Genomic DNA, 18,529 nt, shown 5'->3' on the forward strand with positions numbered 1-18,529 from the left:
TAACTGAAAAGAGAGCAGTGGACATGGCTAGAAAACTCTAGTTACCTGCAGTAACAAAGCCTCCTGTTTCAAGGCAGAGCCCACCTTGTAAAATCTAATTTAATGGGATTAAGAGAATTTCTCATTTTGGAGAAGTTTTCCGATTTTTCTGGCAGAAAGGCCACACCACCAGACAAGATGGAACACTTGATTTAACCCCAGCAAGGAAGTGACTTCCTTTGGGTTGATTAGGAAAAAAAGCACAGTCCAGGATAACTGAACCCTAAAAACACAGATCTGAATTAATGAAAGAATAGTACTGAATTTAGTCATCCCTGTTCTCCAACTAGATAATGGCCCTCAGTCATAAGAAAGTACTTCACATTATGAAATCCTAAACTGTTCTATCATTTTCTTTACCTTAAATACAGCTTCCTTTGATTGGCGTTATTAATTTAATACTAATGAAGGCTGCTCCTTAGACCTCTTCCTTCCTCAAATGCATGTTGCTTATTTTCATTTTCCCTTCTGTTGCCTCCCTGTGACCCCTTTGTGTTCCTCTTTTTCCTCATCCCTATTCCACTCATCCCTTCTCTCTCTCCCTTGCCATTAAGTTTCAAAAATCAGGTGTTCTCGGATCAGCAGCTACCAATGGGAGTCTACTCAGCTGTGGTTTTCTCTTCCTGTGGCTCATGCTATGACAAAGTATCAACCAGATTCTTCATGAGTCTTACTCACTGATGAACTCAATAAAACCCTTCACTTCTATTTACATTTTAAGAAGAATGGTAGAAACCAGCCTAGGCTGTGACAGAATGATTCATGGCTTGAAGATTACAGTGATCTGTGAGTACCTGCCCACAGAGAAGGTACCTTTACTCAAGCAGATCACATCATAAAAAATTCTGATAGCTGGCAGCTGACATTAGGGAAATGCAAACAGGAAAATTCACGCAACTTTTTAAGAAAGGTCACAATCTGTCATTGCAAAAGCATACCGAAGGAAGTAAATTGAATTCTAAAAAAAAACCCAAAAATCAATCAATCATTTTCAAAAAGATATTTTGTAGTTCAAGTATCTCTTCTTGGGGACATCATTTATCGGAATTATTTCTGTGGTTGTCATTGCTTCACACCTGAACTCCTCAAAATCATATGTGGGCTTATCTGACATCCTGTTCTGCAAGGGGATTTATCATTGCATTATTGAGCAGTTAGTCTGAGGGAACTCAGGAAGTCCAGAGCCACTGTGGGGTCTAAGATAAGATGCTTCAAGTGCAAGGCTAATAGCATAGCTTCACTACCCTGTCGTTGTCCCTGCAGTAGGAATGAAAAGGTTCACTGGTCTTGGTTATGTGCACTGGGACCCAGCCTGGATGAGCACAGTAATTTCTTCTAGCCTTAGAATAGCTTAAGTTATACACAGCAGCTGAGAATAAACTCTTGACTCTGAACAGAACTAGAACAAGGGAAGTTTTCGTAATGGAGACAAATCAAACCACAGCCTCGTCACTGCCTACCTGAAGCTTAGGTCCCTTCTGTGAAATCTCTCTAAGGTAGAATATAGACTTACAGATACTGTCTGTCTGCTTTCATTCTTCCTAAAGAATATTATATTAACATATGGTGATGGCAATGCAAACAATCTAAAATAGGTATATGTGTGCTAGCTTGTGCACCAGTAGACACCAGACACTCTTAAGCCTTCTGGCCCTCAGCCTATGACTCTTCCCTTTTTTTCTAGCTGATGATTGATGTAAGATAGAGTTATATATTAGTAACAATATACAGAACAAGCATGCATACAGTAAGAAGGCAAGGATTTTATAAATATCAACAAATTCACAATAATGTCCAGAAAGGTGAAGGAAGGGGATTCTCACCGAGTCCAGGCTGCCACGGTTGGAGTCTAGGCTGGTACCGTGGGAGTGCCTCAGACCCTCCTCACCGTTCAGGGGCTCAGCTGAGGCATTAACTGCATCTCCATAGCCATCAAACTCCTCATGGTCATAGTCAGACTCCACATCTGCGGGAGAAGTGTAAATCGGTTCTCCTGCGTCTCCGCTGTTACTCCTCTGCCTATCTGAGACAGAGCTGTAAATGCTTTCTGCTGGGTCAGATATGGCTCTCTGCTCCTTGGGGCTAGTGGTTCTTTCCACAGGTTGTTTGAGAGCAGGGACAACCTCTCCCACTTCCCTCTGGAGAAGTGAAAGGCTTGTGTCAGCAACTTCCTTTGAGTAGTTATCGCTGTTTCTTATGCCATGCTGATTCAAGACCACCAAACTGGAAGGTGGCCGCCCCTCGTCATCAGCATGAAAACCCTCATCCACTTCTTCTTCAGCCAGTGGTGCCACCAAGCTGCAGTCAATGTTGAGTGTCCCCTCACTAGAAAGTGAGCGCTCTAAGTTCTGCACACTTTCATCCAGATTGCCAAAATCCAGCAGCTCCAAGAACTCCTGGGCAACCCTTGATGCCTCTTTTTCCAGCCTCTGGATCTCTTCTTCTCGCTGACGATTTATTTCATTCCTGGCGTCTTCACAGATGACAGACATGTGATCTTCTTTCTGTTGCTGCAACTTCTCAATCTCCTTCTCCAATCTTAAGATCTCCTCCATTTGACGTCTTTCTTCTTCTTGCAGGGGAATCTCCACCTCTTCAGTCTTTACTGCTTCCACCTTAAAGAATTTATAACAGTGTTAAAGCAGTTTCTTCAACTTCCAGGCAGTTCCTTGCCTGGACTTTTCATTCTTCTTGTCTCCTGTGCTTGTCTTGTACTTACCATCTGCAAAAAGATGACTCCAAGCATCCTGTAAATCATTCATGGTGTAAAAGCTAAAGGCAGAACTACTGGATCTTCAGGTACCTCCTTTTTTCCCAGCAGCCTACCTCCTTTCTGAATCATACAGAGAAGCTCACTGGGATCACAGAAATTTTAGAAGAGCCTCTCTCTGTCTACTGCTCATCTTACAGCCCTTTGTACACTGCAATTTGGATAAAAGCAGTTTGAAAGTCTGTTCTCTCTGAACTAACTCACACACATACCCACATACAGGATAAAGCAACTATATATGAATACATACATGCATAGACTGTTTAGGAGCTGAAGATTTCCCAGAAATTCATTAAAAGATCTGGAAATCTCACTGATTCCTGATTTAGGGGTCTGACCATCAGAATCTAGGGTTGGAAAGGATATTTGCAATGAAGCAGGACTGCATCCACTCCAACCCCACCCCACCAAAACTCCACCCAGAATTCCTTGGCATTCTTTAGCATCACTGGATGAATGATGCCTGGCTGCTGAGGACTCTGCCTTATTCTATTCTTCATGCTGAAGTAACAGGAAATTTCTAGCAGATACACAATAATGAGAAGGCAGTGGTAACTTTCACTGATGTTTAGCTATAAGATAAAGCCATCACCCCCCACCACAGAGGCTGTTGAAATCATACACACATAAGACAAAACATACACATGAAAAGAAGCAAAAATAAATTCCAAAAGGATTTCATGTACTTCCTGATAGGACTATGACAATGCAGTCAATTGGCTAGTTTTCTTTAGTTACCTTGTTGCTTATTCTCTACTTGACTCTTACTTGTGGATTAATGCATTTCTATACTCTGTCATCTCTCCTGAACAAAGATAGTCTGAAACTGGGGAACAAGTGGTTTGAGAAAAGAAGTAACAAGATACACAGATATTTCACACACCTCAGAGTAGGTGGTCTGTTCTTTCACATGTCAAGTACCAACAATGAGATCAATAGCGAGGAGTTTATTTTAGCCATGGCAGCAGCAGGTTGCGCTCTTATTTTGGTTGTTACAGGCACAATCCAGCAAACCAGACTGTGTCACACTGTAACACATTACAAGGTCATCTAATAAGCTAAGCAGTAGATATAAAAAAGGATGCTTCATGTTCAATATAGAAATTTTCAAATAGAACCTTTGCAACATGACCCTTGAGAAAAGCCCTACCTTATTAACTCTACGCACCTCTTCCAAAGCCAAACACTTGCAGGTTTCAAGTGAATAAAGCCCATTTTTAAAGTAGCATTGCTGCAATAACAGTATCCGCTCCAGGCGAAGTGTAGGCAACAAAGGACCCTTCACAGATACTCAGGAGAACACACGTGAAAGGAGTAACTGTTAAACTTACCTGGGCCACCTGGAGTAGTGCATTCAGTTGCTCCTTTTCTCTGACAAAAAAGAAGACATGACAGTCAGAGACAGACCCAGTTATCCTGCATGAGGTTTTCAGAATTACATGAACGCATCATCCCTCCATGGAAAAGGTTAAAATGAGGTACCTGCTGTAAGACTGATTTAAAAGCTTTTGCAATTTAGTAAAAATCCAATTCTCTGTGGTTGGCATGACCTTTGTGGATACAACAGATTTTCCCCACGCACTTAACTTTCAGATCAATTAGGAAATTGGATTAGTTGGAACACACTAGGAAGGACATTGGAAACAGTGACAGGAAGACAAATGAGACCCATGATAAATGTAAACAGAATCTTCTGAAGTACTATAAGTCTTTGAATATTGAGATTGTAAGTGTGTAATTGACAGATATGAGGAAACCGTTTGATTTTTAAAACATAACAGGATTTTTGCACTATCAGCACTGAACTTGTATTTTGTTTCTACTGGATTAAAGCCCCAGCTTGCACAACTTCTCAGTGACATGCAAAACCTAGTTTACTAATGAAGATTGTAAGAGTCAGGGTTTCACAGTAAACATGAGTAGAGGGGAAAAAACCCATCCCACGGTGTTGCATCTCCACCCAGATCAAAAAGGTTGTACTCCAAGGGAAAGCTGCCACTATGGCCATTTTCTCCAGAGCGAGTACATTACAGGCAACTGAACTAACAGACAGACAAATGCCAGGGTCATGCTTAGGGAGCACGAATAGGATGTGTCTGGATGGAAGAAAGTTACCACCTGGCAGTGGTAACTTTTAAATCTATAATTCAACCCCAGGGAGAAAAGCAGGGCAGTGATATTTATTTCCCAGGCCTTGCAGCTTTTCCCAGCCAAATTCTAAACTGCAGCTGCAAGTCACAAAGTCCTTAAAGCTCTCAGTCTTGTGCCTGCTGACTGAAAAAACTCCAGGAAATATTTATAAATCAAAACTGACTTAAGTGAGATCCAGAAGGCTCCAACTCTACTGAAGGATCCTGAACAGTCATCGTGAGTTAAACAACTGCCTTAAATGATAACAGGGCTCAAGAAGCACAACTATTTTAAAACAAATTAGGAATACCACCTATAATCTACATACTAATTCCTGCAACTGTTCCTCACATACTTTAAACCTCTGATATTTTATGCTGCTTTCTAGTCATCTCCAACTGATTTTCCTGAAATGTGATACCCAAAACCAGGGACAGTACTTCAACTGAGGCCTTACCAGTCCCAAGTGGTACAGAAGAATCACCTCCACATCTCACAGAAACAATCCAATTCATGTACAGCATTTGCTTTCTCCTCTCACACAGCATGACAGTGACATACTCAATTTAGTCTCCAGACCTTCTTGTTGATGTTGAAGTAGGTATTCCTCCTTTTCTTCCTGTGCATTTAATTATTCCTAACTGTAGATCTGTATATGTCTGTACTGAAAGTTAACCTGTTTTCTAAATCCTTTCTTTAACTTGCGAAAATTACCTGAATTGTAATCCTGGCTAGCTATATACCTACAGCCACTCAGCAGATGGTTTTTTCTGCTAATTTAATAAGGATATTTGTATTTTCTCATCCAAATTCTTATGAAAACAAGTACCACATCCAGCACAGATCATGGATGAATTCCACTCAAGTGTTCTCTCCTAAATAACAAAAAGCTACTATTGTTCATTAATTAAAATGCAATAATACAATGCAGTAAAAATACAAATCCTAATCTTGCTTCATGTACTTTTTTTCCAAAACACATTCCTTTTAGTGTCTCAAAATATTGCAATAATATCAAAGCCCTTATCTAACCTCTACCTACCAAAGTCAAGTTACCTACCTTCTATGGCTTTTCCCTGTCCATAAGGCATGCCATAAGCTACCACAGAAGGAAACAGGTAACTTTAATGCTGTTTGTTCTTCAGAAATCCACACTGGCTCTTGACTCCTTTCTCAAGCATTTACAACTGTTTGATTATTTGTTTCACTATCTTCCTGAAATTGAGGTTAGCCTGACTGGTCCACAATTCTCCCATTCTTCCTTTTACAATTTTAAAATGTTTGGAATTTTCCATTTTTATGGAAACTGTTGCTATCCACATAGGAAGACAAAGAGGATGGCTACTGTTCTGAACTGCTTTAGCTAGTTCTCAGAGTACCCAAACATTATTTTCACCAAGTCCCAACTCCTTCTTTGTATTTTGATTTATCTGAGCATTTTCTAACCTTTTATTTCCAAGCCATGTTGTGAATTGTGGCACATGTTTGCTAACTGTATTTAGTCTTCAACAGTTAAGCTTTTGGAGAAGATAAAAGCAGCATCAAATACTTCAGCTTTCTCCACAACTTTTTTTCTTCCTGTTAACAGTAAACCAAATTACTCCATGGCTCCCCTTTGCAAGCAGTGTATGCACAAGAACTGCATGCCAACTTTTAGTTCATTCTACCTCCAGTTGCATTTAAGTCCTTCTGATTTTGTCTCTATATGTGTGTTGGGCTTTTTTTCCTTGTTCTCAGTAGATTAGCTGATCTGCAATTTCTTCTACCTCATTTTTGGTTAAATGGAAATTCAGGATTTGGCCAATTTGGTCTGCTAGTACCTTTTTGGTTACTCACTCTGATGCCTTTTGACATTAATTAGAAAATGAAAGCAAAATGAGGAGTTCACCTGATTTCTAGAAACACTGACACCTTGGTTCCTATGATGCTGGGATGAACACATCTTTCATGGGCTGGGAACTAAAGGGCAAAAACACTATAATCAATAAGCTAGATAGGTTCTTCTTTCATCACAGAATCATATGCTGAGCTGGAAGGGACTGATCAGGATCACTGAGTCCAACTCCTGGCCCTGCAAGGGACACCCCAAGAATCACACCATGTGCCTGAGAGCATTGTCTAAATGTTTCTTGAACTCAGACAGGCTCGGTGCTATGACCACTTCCCCGGGAAGCCTGTTCCAGTGCTCAACCACCCCCTGGGTGAAAAACTTCCTCCTGATATCCAAAATAAACCTCCCCCAACTCAGCTTCATGCCATTTCCCTGAGTGCTGTCACTGTCACAGGAGTGAAGAGATCTGTACCTGCCTATCTGCTTCCCGTTACAAGGATGTTGAAGACTGCAGTGAGGTCTCCCTGCCTCCTCTTCTCCAGGCTGAATAGACCAAGTGACCTCAAGCTGCTCCTCATACAGCTTCCCCTCCAGACCCCTGACCAAGGGTGGCCTCCTTTGGTTGCTCTCTGATGGCTTAATGTCTTTTTTATACTGTGGTGCCCCAAACTGCACACAGTACTCAAGGTGAGGCCACATCCTATCCAGGTACAGACAAGCTCTACTTAGGACAAGAAAGACATGAGACCTGAGAGAGCATCTGTAGTATTTGATACCTGCAAACTACTTACTGACATTCTGAACTTGCCCAGCTTCGTGTTGCTCATGAGGATACTGTTGCAAATTGACACATTGACAAAAATGGAGCCTTCAGTGTTTTTCAACTAATTCCTTGACCATCACTGGTACCATTACCTCCATGTCTTATCCCAGTGGATACCCTACTGTCTCCACAGGAACTGCAGGCTATCTCTTTTCCTTGCAGCATGTCTCTAACTGTAGAATTTTCTGATGCTTGCCACACAATCTGATAATATCCAACTTTGGGACAAGTAAGTAACAAAAGCCTAGAAGAAATGTAGCCAACTAGTCAGGAAAAACAAAGTATCACATGATTATTTTTTGAAATTTATATAATAATCTTGTAGTTAAGTTTTATGCTTCTTAAAAAAAATATTATCAAGGGAGACATCCAGTTTGGATAGTAGGATAGACAGGAGGTAGGTAACCACATACTGAACAGTAAATGATGCGTGAGGTGCAGGATTCTCATTAGGTGTATTGTCACTGCTCACAGATCGCCTCTTTTTGTCACATTAGCTTTTCCTTTACCTTTCCTGATCTCTTGACACATCCACATCCCTGATGAGAGATAGCATATGTATGCTCATGAGTGTAGCAACTGCAGTAGCATGAGTATGCTGCACAACTTGCTCTCTGATCCTGCTACACCAAGACTTACAATACTGGTACCTTCTCACACTGCTAATCACTTCAGATTTTGGAAGACTGCATAAAACTTCCTTCACTGCTGCAAAGGCAACGAGAGAATTACGCATCTCTGCCCAATCAGTGAATCTCCCTCCTGTACGTACACTTCAAAGAAAAAAAACACTAAACAGAAGTAGAAATACACCAGATTTAGCTTTCCTAAAGGAAGCAGGACATTCCTTTTCCATACTGCTTTTCTATTCTATGCTGGCTGCAGGCCACCACAATTCTGCCTGCTGGTACTGGGACACTGTCTCACGCAACTGCTATTCTAGTGTTACCACCACGCCAGTGCCCCAGACTGGTTTTGACACTTCAGCAGCTTTAGAGTCAGGGAACTATGAGTGTAAGATACCATCCTGTACCTTTTCTTCACCTCTTCCTCTTCCTGTTTCCTCCTACGCTCCTCCTCTTCTTGCCATTGTCTTTCCTCTTCCTCTCTTCTGATCTGTTCTTCCTCTTCTTGCCTCCTTCTCTCCTCCGCTTCCTGCTTCCGCCTGAGTTCCTGCTGCAGCAGGTGCTGGTAGAGGCTGCGAGCCAGGCGGCCACGCCAGTACTTTTGCAGGGTGACCGCAGAGGCCTTCAGTCGCAGCAGGCTCTTCTTCCAGAAGTACGCTCGGTAGTTCTTTTGGATTATAACGACACTGGCTAGCACCTTCTGATACTTCTTCCTAAAAACAGAACCAGACACTTAATGCGCCACGAAGTCATACATGCTCTGCACTTCTCATGCCCTTGTCCACTGACCACATCCACAGAAAAATTATTTGGGGAAAAATACTGTTTGGAAATGACACAATTTCTGTTCCTCTACTGCCATTGCCTGTAAGTCATATTTGCCTCACTGCTGTCCCTCTTACATCTACCACTCGTTTGTTTCAATGGGCACCTATTTTTGTGAAGACTCTCAGAGGATGAGGGACAGATTATTTGGCACATGAAAAGGGAAGGTCCTCTGACCCAAAGTCTCCTTGCATTGCACATACACACATTCGCTGTGCAATCAACATAATAATTCACTGTGGATTTAGTATAATAAAACCAAATTTATTGTAATAAAATACAAATGACCTGAATGTATGAAAACAAACTCCCATATTGCCCCATCTTTTAAGTGGGCAAACACAAATCATTCCAGGAAAAGCAAAAAGGGTGCAAAAATAGAAATGGTCACATTAATTTTATACTGTTTGTTTATATTGTTTATATTTATACATTGATACTACAATATTGACTGTTGAATGTAACATTTTAACAGGTTCACATAAACAAATACTTCTATTGCACAACATTTTGCTTAAACAAGAATCATAGAATATCCTGAGTTGGAAGGGACTCACAAGGATCATCAAATGATCTGAAAATCAACTTTGCAGCACTCTAAAACGTGATAGGGCCCCAAAAAACCACAAGAATCATAATTTCCTATTTCTCTGCATTACAGTTTTTATCAAGGACCTAAAAAAAGTTACTGGCAGCAGTTTGTACAAACTGAGCAAATCACAAAAGTTATTAGCATACAGTAATCTGGATAAATTTGTAAGCTATATTCAAGCAAACAATAAACAACCCAAAAGAGCCAACCAAAAGGTCTTGTATTGAAGAATCAAAGGCTAAACACACCTGATCTCCAACTATGTTGGGAACCAGCAAGTCAAAAATGGAATTTTGGGCCCAAGATCATCGAGTGAAGGCAAACTCTCATCACAGTGCTATAGAAAAAAATACTACTACACTGTTGCTTTTATCCTTTTGTTCTGTATTAGCACCCCCATTCCAAGAACAATGTTAGACCCTCAAGTGATTTCTGAGGAAGCAGGACTGGGACCAGAAATTCAGCCTTACAGAATGAGAGCAACTTGCCTTAAGAAATAGAAAAGGCTAAGGAAAGGTTTGATACCAGGCAAAGTACTACATTTCTGGGTGGCATTTCTATTTTTCTAACAGGAGACACAACAAGATTTAACCAATTTGAAGCCGACAACTATTAAGGTTGAAAATAAGTGGGCATTTTTTACAGTAATTTAATATATTTTGACACCCTAATAACTTGCGGTAGAGAAACAATCACTAGCACTATTCAAATCAAAGCCTTCTTTAATCCAAATCAGAAATTGCAGAGGGAAATTCTATGGGGCTGCTACACAGGATCTTAGGTCAACAGGCCACAGTAATCCTGGGAGGTCTTATAGTCCTAAAACACACACTGGAAATATCACAGTATTGTCACATATCCTTCCCACAGACCTTCTCCAGCACTCTGAGGAAAACATACATCTCAAAATCCCTGTCCTGGCTATCAAATTCCCTTCAAATGGCAAGAGGGACCCATGCTGACAGTTTGCCACCTCCCTGCACATCAGACACATCAGCCCAGTCAAGAAAATCAGGAGAGGGATGCTAATAGCAGTAGTGTGCAGAGGCCACACTCTTTTCCATAAGTATTAAGTCAAAGGGAAGAGGTGATAACAAGTGGGAGGTTTTAGATTAATTGCTCCTGCGCTGCAGTCCCCTCACCCCTGCTCGCTCTGTCCTCCCTGTGTCCTGCACATGGGGTGTGAACAGCTGCACGTGCACTCTTTGCCAAGGCAGATATAAGTGCATCAAAAAGGGTGCTCTGACTTTTACAAAATGCATCTGCCAGAAACTCTCTCAAGTGCAACGTGTGCCAAGCCCTGCCCAGCTACAAGCCAGCTCTGCCTGCTAATCTGCCAGGCTGAAGTGCCCCTTCATTCCTCATGACCACAGCCAAGCTTGCAGACGCCCTTCAGCTGGAACTGCTGCACACAGGCTGTGAACTTCATTCCCGTTGTTCAGCCTTCCACTCACTCTCTTGCAGTGGCCAAAGAAATTCGACCGCTGGCCCGTGCTGAGAGCTTGGGAGACATCCTGACCATGTATCACACAAGAGAACACGGGGTGGTTGCAAGGCTCCAATGCTGTATTTGAAATTTAGTTAATTATTCAGCGCGCTTGTAGCAAGCGTGGGTAGAGCCCCTCTCAAATCTTCGTTCGCGAAGCCTAGCCGTGATGATGATGAATTATTCTGTTAATGATCTGTAACTGGCAGCTATGCCTCCAAGGACCAGAGAACACAGGGCTTTAGAGCAATTTGTTACTGTATTCTTCCCCTAATCAATACGGTCCTGCAAAAGCCAGGGACACAGCCCAATATGTACATGGATCCTGCATTACGTGTATTTTGGCTGGCGAAGCTGTTACCTACCTGCATCTCAAGAGCTCCACAGATTAGTTACATAAAAATAGGGTCATTTCAATTGGCTTGATTTCCTTGTGTTACATTTTAGTTACCAGTCAGAGACACCAGGCTGCAGGACACGTGAGCAAAGAAAATCTGGTTCTCCAGGCTCACAGAACAAGTTCACAAAGGGGGAGAAACCAGTGGAATCCTTCCTTTGCCAATCTACTTTGCATGAGACCAAATGAATTTAAATACACTCATACTTGCAAAACCAACAGAAATGGTATCAACCTTAAGGCAGCACTCATTGGTACTCCTGATCTCTGCCCAGCTCTGCACAGACCATTCAGCACTTGCCCAGATGAACTCCTGCCTGCTGGACTTATTTTCAATACAGATGCAGTGCAACTGGAAACTCTTCACGGAAAGAATTAGAGAAGAGGACTGGAAAACCTTTGTTCACTCCCTGCTCTTCTCCCCTGAAAAGTCCAGTTACCTCCAGACGCTTGTGAGGATTTCCACTCTGGCTGCAGAGGCACAGCTTGCTCTTAAAGATGAGACTCAGAAGGGCAACATGTGGGACAAGGAATTCAGATCTGTGGAGGCTGAAGGACCATAAGATTTCTAACCAGGAGGAACACTGCTGCCACACTGTCTTCTATCACGGCCCTGCAGGGCAGCAGCCTCCTTACCAGGAACTCAGAAAAGCAGTAATCCAGTATGACTGCAGTGATGTTTCCCAGAAAATCAATTTTCCTGTGCTAATCCCTACCCTTCTCTCCAAATGCTAGACACAAAGTAAAACAGAGCAGAGGCCCTGACACAAAGAACTTGCAGTCTCATGTACAAACAATAGAGCTAGCTCATTTGTCTTCCTAGAGGGAAATAAATAAATGAATAAAAGCTCCAGAGACCAAATGTGTATTCTGCTGATATTCCACATTGGCAAGGCAGGGTACAACCCTTGCACACATTTCCCAGTGCAAAATGAGCTACCTGGTGCAACTGGAGCTCTAAGAAGAGTGCCTGCTGAAACAGCTCTGCTGGCCAGGGATTTCACCTCCTCACACCCCTGACTGACAGGTGTCAGGAGCAGAGACCAGCCAGGAAAGAGCATCTTGCTGGGATTAAGTGTGCATGCCACAGCCATTAAGGAGTCAGCTGTTACACTGACTTCGAGGGGCAGAGAAGGGGCGGTTTGTCTCTAGTTTGTTCTCCAAAACCTTCTCTGGTCAGGTGCAAAAGGGAGCGGCAAGAGGAGATTACTGTTGCAGAGCTGGCCAAAAACCAATTCTGAAGAGTTAATTAAAAGGAGAGGGAGATCACGAGGCAAACAGGCAGGGCGAGGAAAGAAGGTGAGTAAAGGCAGAGCTGCAAGTGAGGAAGAAGCAATTTGCAGGGGGAGCAGAAAATAGAGTTGACAGGCACAAGGAAAAGGAGACGACCCAAAGAGTAGGTGGGGCCCAGCCAGGAGAGCCCTGAAGGCAAGGAAAAGGTGTCATCAGAGGCAAGCAATGTGTACAGAGGTCCCTGAGGAGCTTGCTGAGCAGCGTTGAGGGAGGGTGTAAGCGTGCACAGAATTTAAAGAGGTGCCAAAGGTGCAGGAAGGTTTCAGCAGAGCTAGTGCTGGCAGGGAGGGCATATCCTGCACCTCTCCCTTAGAATGCAGGAGGGGAAGACGGGATGGATGCTAGGGGACTAGAGAGCAAAGCAGGGGGTCAAGACAACCCAGGCACGCAAGCACAGGGATGGTGGGGCAGCCCCCAGCACTGACCTTGCCATGTAGCCCAAGACGTGGGCCCGGATGACTATAGCTGCTTTCCTCAACTCCTCTTCCCGATCCTTCTCCAGCTTCTGCTCAAGAGCTTCCTTCAGGAAAACCTGACGCCACGGGGAGGAGTTTCAGTAAACACAAAGAGAGGAAAGAAGTCAGTCCCCGGGAGAGCCGGGAGGTTTCATCCCCGGGTGAGCGGCGCGGAGAGGCTCCGTGCCCGGGCGGCCCCCGCGCCTGCCCCGGCGCTGCCCCGCGGCGCCCGCACTCCGAGCGCCGGGGAAAAGTTTTGCAGCAGCAGGAGCCAAACTCCAAGCCCAACCCCCGCCTCCCTCACTCTGTGGTCAAGACTTAAAAGAGAGAGAGAGAGAGAGAGAGGGAGGGAGCAGAGGAAGGAGGGAAAGAGGAGGGAGGAGTAGAGCCCGTGCTTGCGCCTGTGATTAACTCTTTCTCAGCTGACAGCTTTCCCTGCACAATCCGGTACCGCCCTGCAGCAGGCACTGGGACCTACTTGGGAGATTACATATTTTGCAAAGAAACTCCTCCGCGTATCAAGGAAAGGGAGGAACATTTATATTTCTGGACTCCAGGAAGCAACCTTAACAGCAAGTTTAATTATGGAAGGCAGTCTGAAAGCCAAAAGCCCAGTCGAGGTGCAAAGCTATGAGTTCTTTCAGCCCACCGGAGCTGAAGCCCTCCACCAACCTCCAGAAACTCTGGGGTGGAGATGCTTCCGTGCTGAAGAGGTTTAGCAGTGCAGCATGCACGAGGGGCAACTGAGCTTTGACAGTACAAGTCTCCAAACATTACTTTTGCACTTCAATGCCCAGTATTTTAACTCTCAAGCATCTTCCATCACCTGTATTTCAAACCTCTGCTCGGTGCTAAATGCTTGTGAAAGACAAAAATGCTACTTAGAGACAAAAGAACTGAGATACAAGCAAGATAAGGCCATCTTTACAGGAATTGTACTGACATATCTGAGGAATGTTAAAGCAGCTGGCTTGCATTAGGTTAGCACAAGGTCCAGCACAAACTTCTGAAATAAATGCATTGCTTTATGAGATGGACTGCAGCCTGCATGAAGCTCCACGTTGCTGTGGGTGCACTCCTAGCAGTGCCTAGCCTAGAATAAGCTGGCTGAAGTATGTCCATACAAGCTGCAGTCACAGCAGCAATTGCCATATGGTCGAGCTCTTGTGACCTGCTGCCTGGCATTGGCTAAATCACTTCCAGGGCCAGCAGCAGAACAGGCTACATTAGGGCAGTGCTGCCCCACATGTTAAAGCGCTGCCAGGTACACAGGCTGTGAGCTGACACTCCTCAATCTGTAGAACCACACTAGCAGTAAAAACTCCTTAAAAACGTATTGGATCCATGTGGTTATTGTGAGAGGCCAGAGATTTGAACAGTCATCTAGTCTCAGTGTTCTGTACAAACTCTCCTCCTCCCCACTTACCTCCCCTTATGTCTCTGCATACCTTCCCTTCCATCACTGCTTTTGGCCTCATGCCCTAAGGCTCTTCTTTCTCCCTGCAATGACTACTGGGTACTGACACCTCTCCCTGAGTTAGTACCTATAGCCAGTGGATTTACTGGACTCGAATTTCTCCTGGGAAGCAGTTTCCATTAAAATGGCCTTAAGAAAGGAACTGTTTTATAATGACTAAGTAACTGTGGGTAGCCTTAAAAGAAGGTTCATTATCAAGGTACTGCCAACCATGAAGCTGGCATCCTTCCCTGCAAGTTGTACATCTACTCCTTCTGTCAACTCAACAATATTTTAAAGACTTCTCTGAGGCAGGGATTGCTCTTTCCATTACATTCCAAAACGAAGCAGCAGTCACCCATTTCAAGAAGACATCCACCAAAACACTGTCTCATTTCATTATCTTTGTCACATTGCAAAAATATTCAGGCCATCAGTATTTCCACAGCAAGCACTGTCTTGCTGGGCCAAGCTAATAAGGAGGGGGAAAAAAACTTTAGGGCATGCAGAGTTCTATGAGATCCAACCCTAATCCTATAGGATTCTAGGATCTATATACACTTGAGAGTGAGGGGTAATCTCAGATAACATAACAATATCTACGTTTAAACTGTTGGCATTTTGAAGGTTTGTTTGGCTTTTTTTAAGATTCCTGTAGATGACAAGGAAGAGTAACAGGCATTCAAGTCCAGAAATATTTTTGATGCCTTGTAGAAATAAACTGGAAGGTGGCCTTTTCTTTGTCACAATTCATAGTCGTTTTCTGAAAACACGAGATCCCTTTCATCTGAGGAAAGAATGATTGAACAAAACATACAAAGTTACCTCTATCATACCTACTTATACTAGACACTGGCCAAGTTTTAAACCACAGTGCAACACCACAGTGTTCCTCACACAACCACAACAATGCCTGTGCATGCACCATCAGTGTGACAGCAAACATGTTAAGGTTTCATACAGATCAGCAGACACTGCATGGGCACCCATGTGTACAAAAGTGGGATCATATGATTCTTGGGGACAACACTGGAAAAGCAGGAAATGGGTCACTGTGACCTGGATGCCAAACAATGAATGTACAGCAACCTCCTCCTTCAAATAGGCCCTGCAAAACAGCACGCTGAAATGTGGAAATTAATGCCTTCCAATAGCAAGAATTACTGTGTTAAACAGCTGTAAGAAATCTGTGTTGTGGCTATGGGCGAGTATGGCAGAAGTTCCAGGTGCACTGTGGAAAAGGGCATGGAAACTGCTGCTCCATGCCAGCACATCTCCAGTGAAGACAAGGTACCTTAGCACCACTTCTTTCCTCATCACACTGCTTGTTTGCATCCAAGTCCTCAACTCTGCCATAATATCAGATAAAACCTGCCTTGCATACATTAATACCTCTTATAAACAAATTTGACAATTGCCAGCACAGCAGCTGCTCTATTCTTAATGAAAAACACAAAGATCATCCTGCCCTTCCTCCTCCGTTTCCTTTCCCAAGCTTCACAATCCCCTGCACTAATTCACAGAGTCTTTTCCTTCCTCCTTCAAACAATTGCTAGGGATATAATTATCCTTCCATTCATTTTGCAGGAAGTATTCCCCTTTCTATAAGCCTTGCTCTTCACCCACCCCTTATACTTCTTCCTAGGTTACATCCCCAGTGGTTTGTCACACCTTTTTCAGTAGCTGATTCCACGAGCCAAGGTTAGTTCTGGGAATCACAACCTGAGTACCCAGAGCTGCACCTGTAGCAGCAAAAGTGGCAGTAAGGCCACACAGGGGACTTCCTTTTCAGGACAACGACCTACACTACCCCTTAGGTGGTAGCTTCATTTCACCCTTACCTGAAAAGCCTCTGGAAAACTCAAGGCTCTTTTCTTCATCAACCCAAGTATTCTATGCCTGTGTTACCCAGCCCCAGCTAAAGCATGAATAAGGAAAAAGTACTCTGTAATCCAAAATCAAGATACAACAGCTGGATACAGGCAGCAGGGAAGGTACAACCAGGAAGCACCACTGCTCTGCACAGCCTCACCTTGGCATTGGCTTCCCTAGGGGCAGGCTTTCTGGAGGCACTGTCATAAAGCTGAGTTGCAGAGTGGTGTCCATAGGAGGAATGAAGTGGCTTTGCATAGGAAAGAATGCCAAGTAACTCATCTGAAAAATGAAATGGCAAGGCAATGCACCTTGGAATGTCAGCACCTTGAAGTAGCCAGGGGCTGGCCAGCCATTCAGCATGGCAGCAAGGGTGGAACATGCCAGGACACCCTTGGAGAGATCTACTCTTTAAATAAATAGAACTGCTACCCTTTACCAAGACACACATCTCTAATTCAAACCATGCCCAATATAAAATAACTTCTACAACCCAACAAGATGGCTCAGCTGTTTCCCAACTCCTGTCAATTTTTCCTTCTCAGGCATAAAGAAATAAAAAAATACAAAGACTGCCATTCTTAATAATTTCTTTCTTCCCACAATATTCCGACCTACAGCAACCAGTGCCCAAAGCAGAGAGACTGCTGTTTACCAACATGCCACATACAGCTCTTCAGCCATCTTTTAGATTACAGGACACAATTGTTAAAAAAATAATACATTACAGTGCATCCAGTGTTTTGCCAAAATACAAACACGTTTTCTTTGCCACAATGACCACCTATATATTGTTTTTTCAAAATAATTTGTGCAGGTCAAGAATTGAATGAAAATAGATGAACTTGGTCCTTCATGATGCACAATGGGGACTGAAAAGGGATCCTATTGCTGCTAAGGACTCAAAGCAGTCTGGATTTCCTGCTTGTCATTCTGTTGTAGTCCCTGGACTCCAGCTATAGAGCTTATTACCTTTTGTACTCCACAAGGTATGTGCATGTGAGCTTGGTCCTCACATGCATTCTCCTGCTGCCCTTGCTGTAGCCCAGCAATCTTCCATCTCTTGTCACGCTAGGAAGAATATTCGAACTCCATGTTTACCAGCTCTAACCACTGCTTTCTAAAGCTTTCCAGACACAAGCAGCTCTGCAGCACACACACTCTCCACATAGGCTTTAATACTAAAATGCTAGGAGACTGGCAGTCACCCAAGCAGTGTGGGTTATCTAGGGACAGGAATGACCAAAACAGTTCCTGGCTTGCAGGGATCAGTAAGGAGACTCCAGATGCTCAAACCAAAGATGGGGTACACTTTATTACAGAGCAGAAATACAGCTAAGTGATAAAACCTTCTTTCTTGAGTATCAGTGGAGGCATGTGGAGAAAACAACCAACCAACCAATCGAACCTCAGATTAATACATCTCCTTCCCACAACAATGGCCAGTGGTTTCCTTGGTTGTCACATGGAGTTCATAGCTCAGACTACAAAATGGGCTACCACCACTCCTGTAGGAAGGGAAGAAAGATATCTTGCTCTCCAAAAAATGTTATAGTCTATCCACTCATTGAGAAATGACTGCTCAAAGCAACAAATATTGTTATTTGATCTCCTGGACTAATTAAATATGCATGTTCACTAGAAATCACTTCTGGTTTCAATGTGACCCTGGAAATATTCTGAAGTACTTTTCTGAAAGCTTAAGGGCAAAAAAATGCAAGAAGTTGCTTTGATGGATTACCATCTGCTCTAGATATGGACTGCATACCCTTTATTGAGAAATGCTGTCTGCACTGGACACCATCCATCTTGGAATATTCTTTGAAGAATTTACTGGAGTATGTGGAAAGTTAGAGACAGTTTCACAGTCCCAGATTTCTATAGCAATATACCTCACAATGCATACATCTATTTCTCTGTGAAAATCCAGACTA

General features: G+C 43.3%; 1 protein-coding gene across 3 annotated transcripts in view; it reads right to left on the minus strand.

Annotated features, from left to right (window-relative positions):
• The window catches only part of LOC114054940 (unconventional myosin-X-like), a 91,250-nt gene that overhangs the window by 21,744 nt on the left and 50,977 nt on the right, over window positions 1-18,529 (minus strand). For all 3 annotated transcript variants that reach the window (XM_027878545.1, XM_027878555.1, XM_027878563.1), the window contains 4 exons: window positions 13,238-13,344; window positions 8,627-8,932; window positions 4,141-4,180; window positions 1,863-2,654 (listed from right to left, as the gene is read on the minus strand). In XM_027878545.1, coding sequence (XP_027734346.1) covers window positions 1,863-2,654; window positions 4,141-4,180; window positions 8,627-8,932; window positions 13,238-13,344 — 1,245 coding nt within the window. The remainder of the gene's footprint in view (window positions 1-1,862; window positions 2,655-4,140; window positions 4,181-8,626; window positions 8,933-13,237; window positions 13,345-18,529) is intronic.

Source organism: Empidonax traillii, unplaced genomic scaffold, assembly GCF_003031625.1.
Source record: "Empidonax traillii isolate 1590-97213 ecotype Southwest subspecies unplaced genomic scaffold, ASM303162v1 scaffold5:size3517227, whole genome shotgun sequence".
Lineage (NCBI taxonomy): Eukaryota > Metazoa > Chordata > Aves > Passeriformes > Tyrannidae > Empidonax > Empidonax traillii.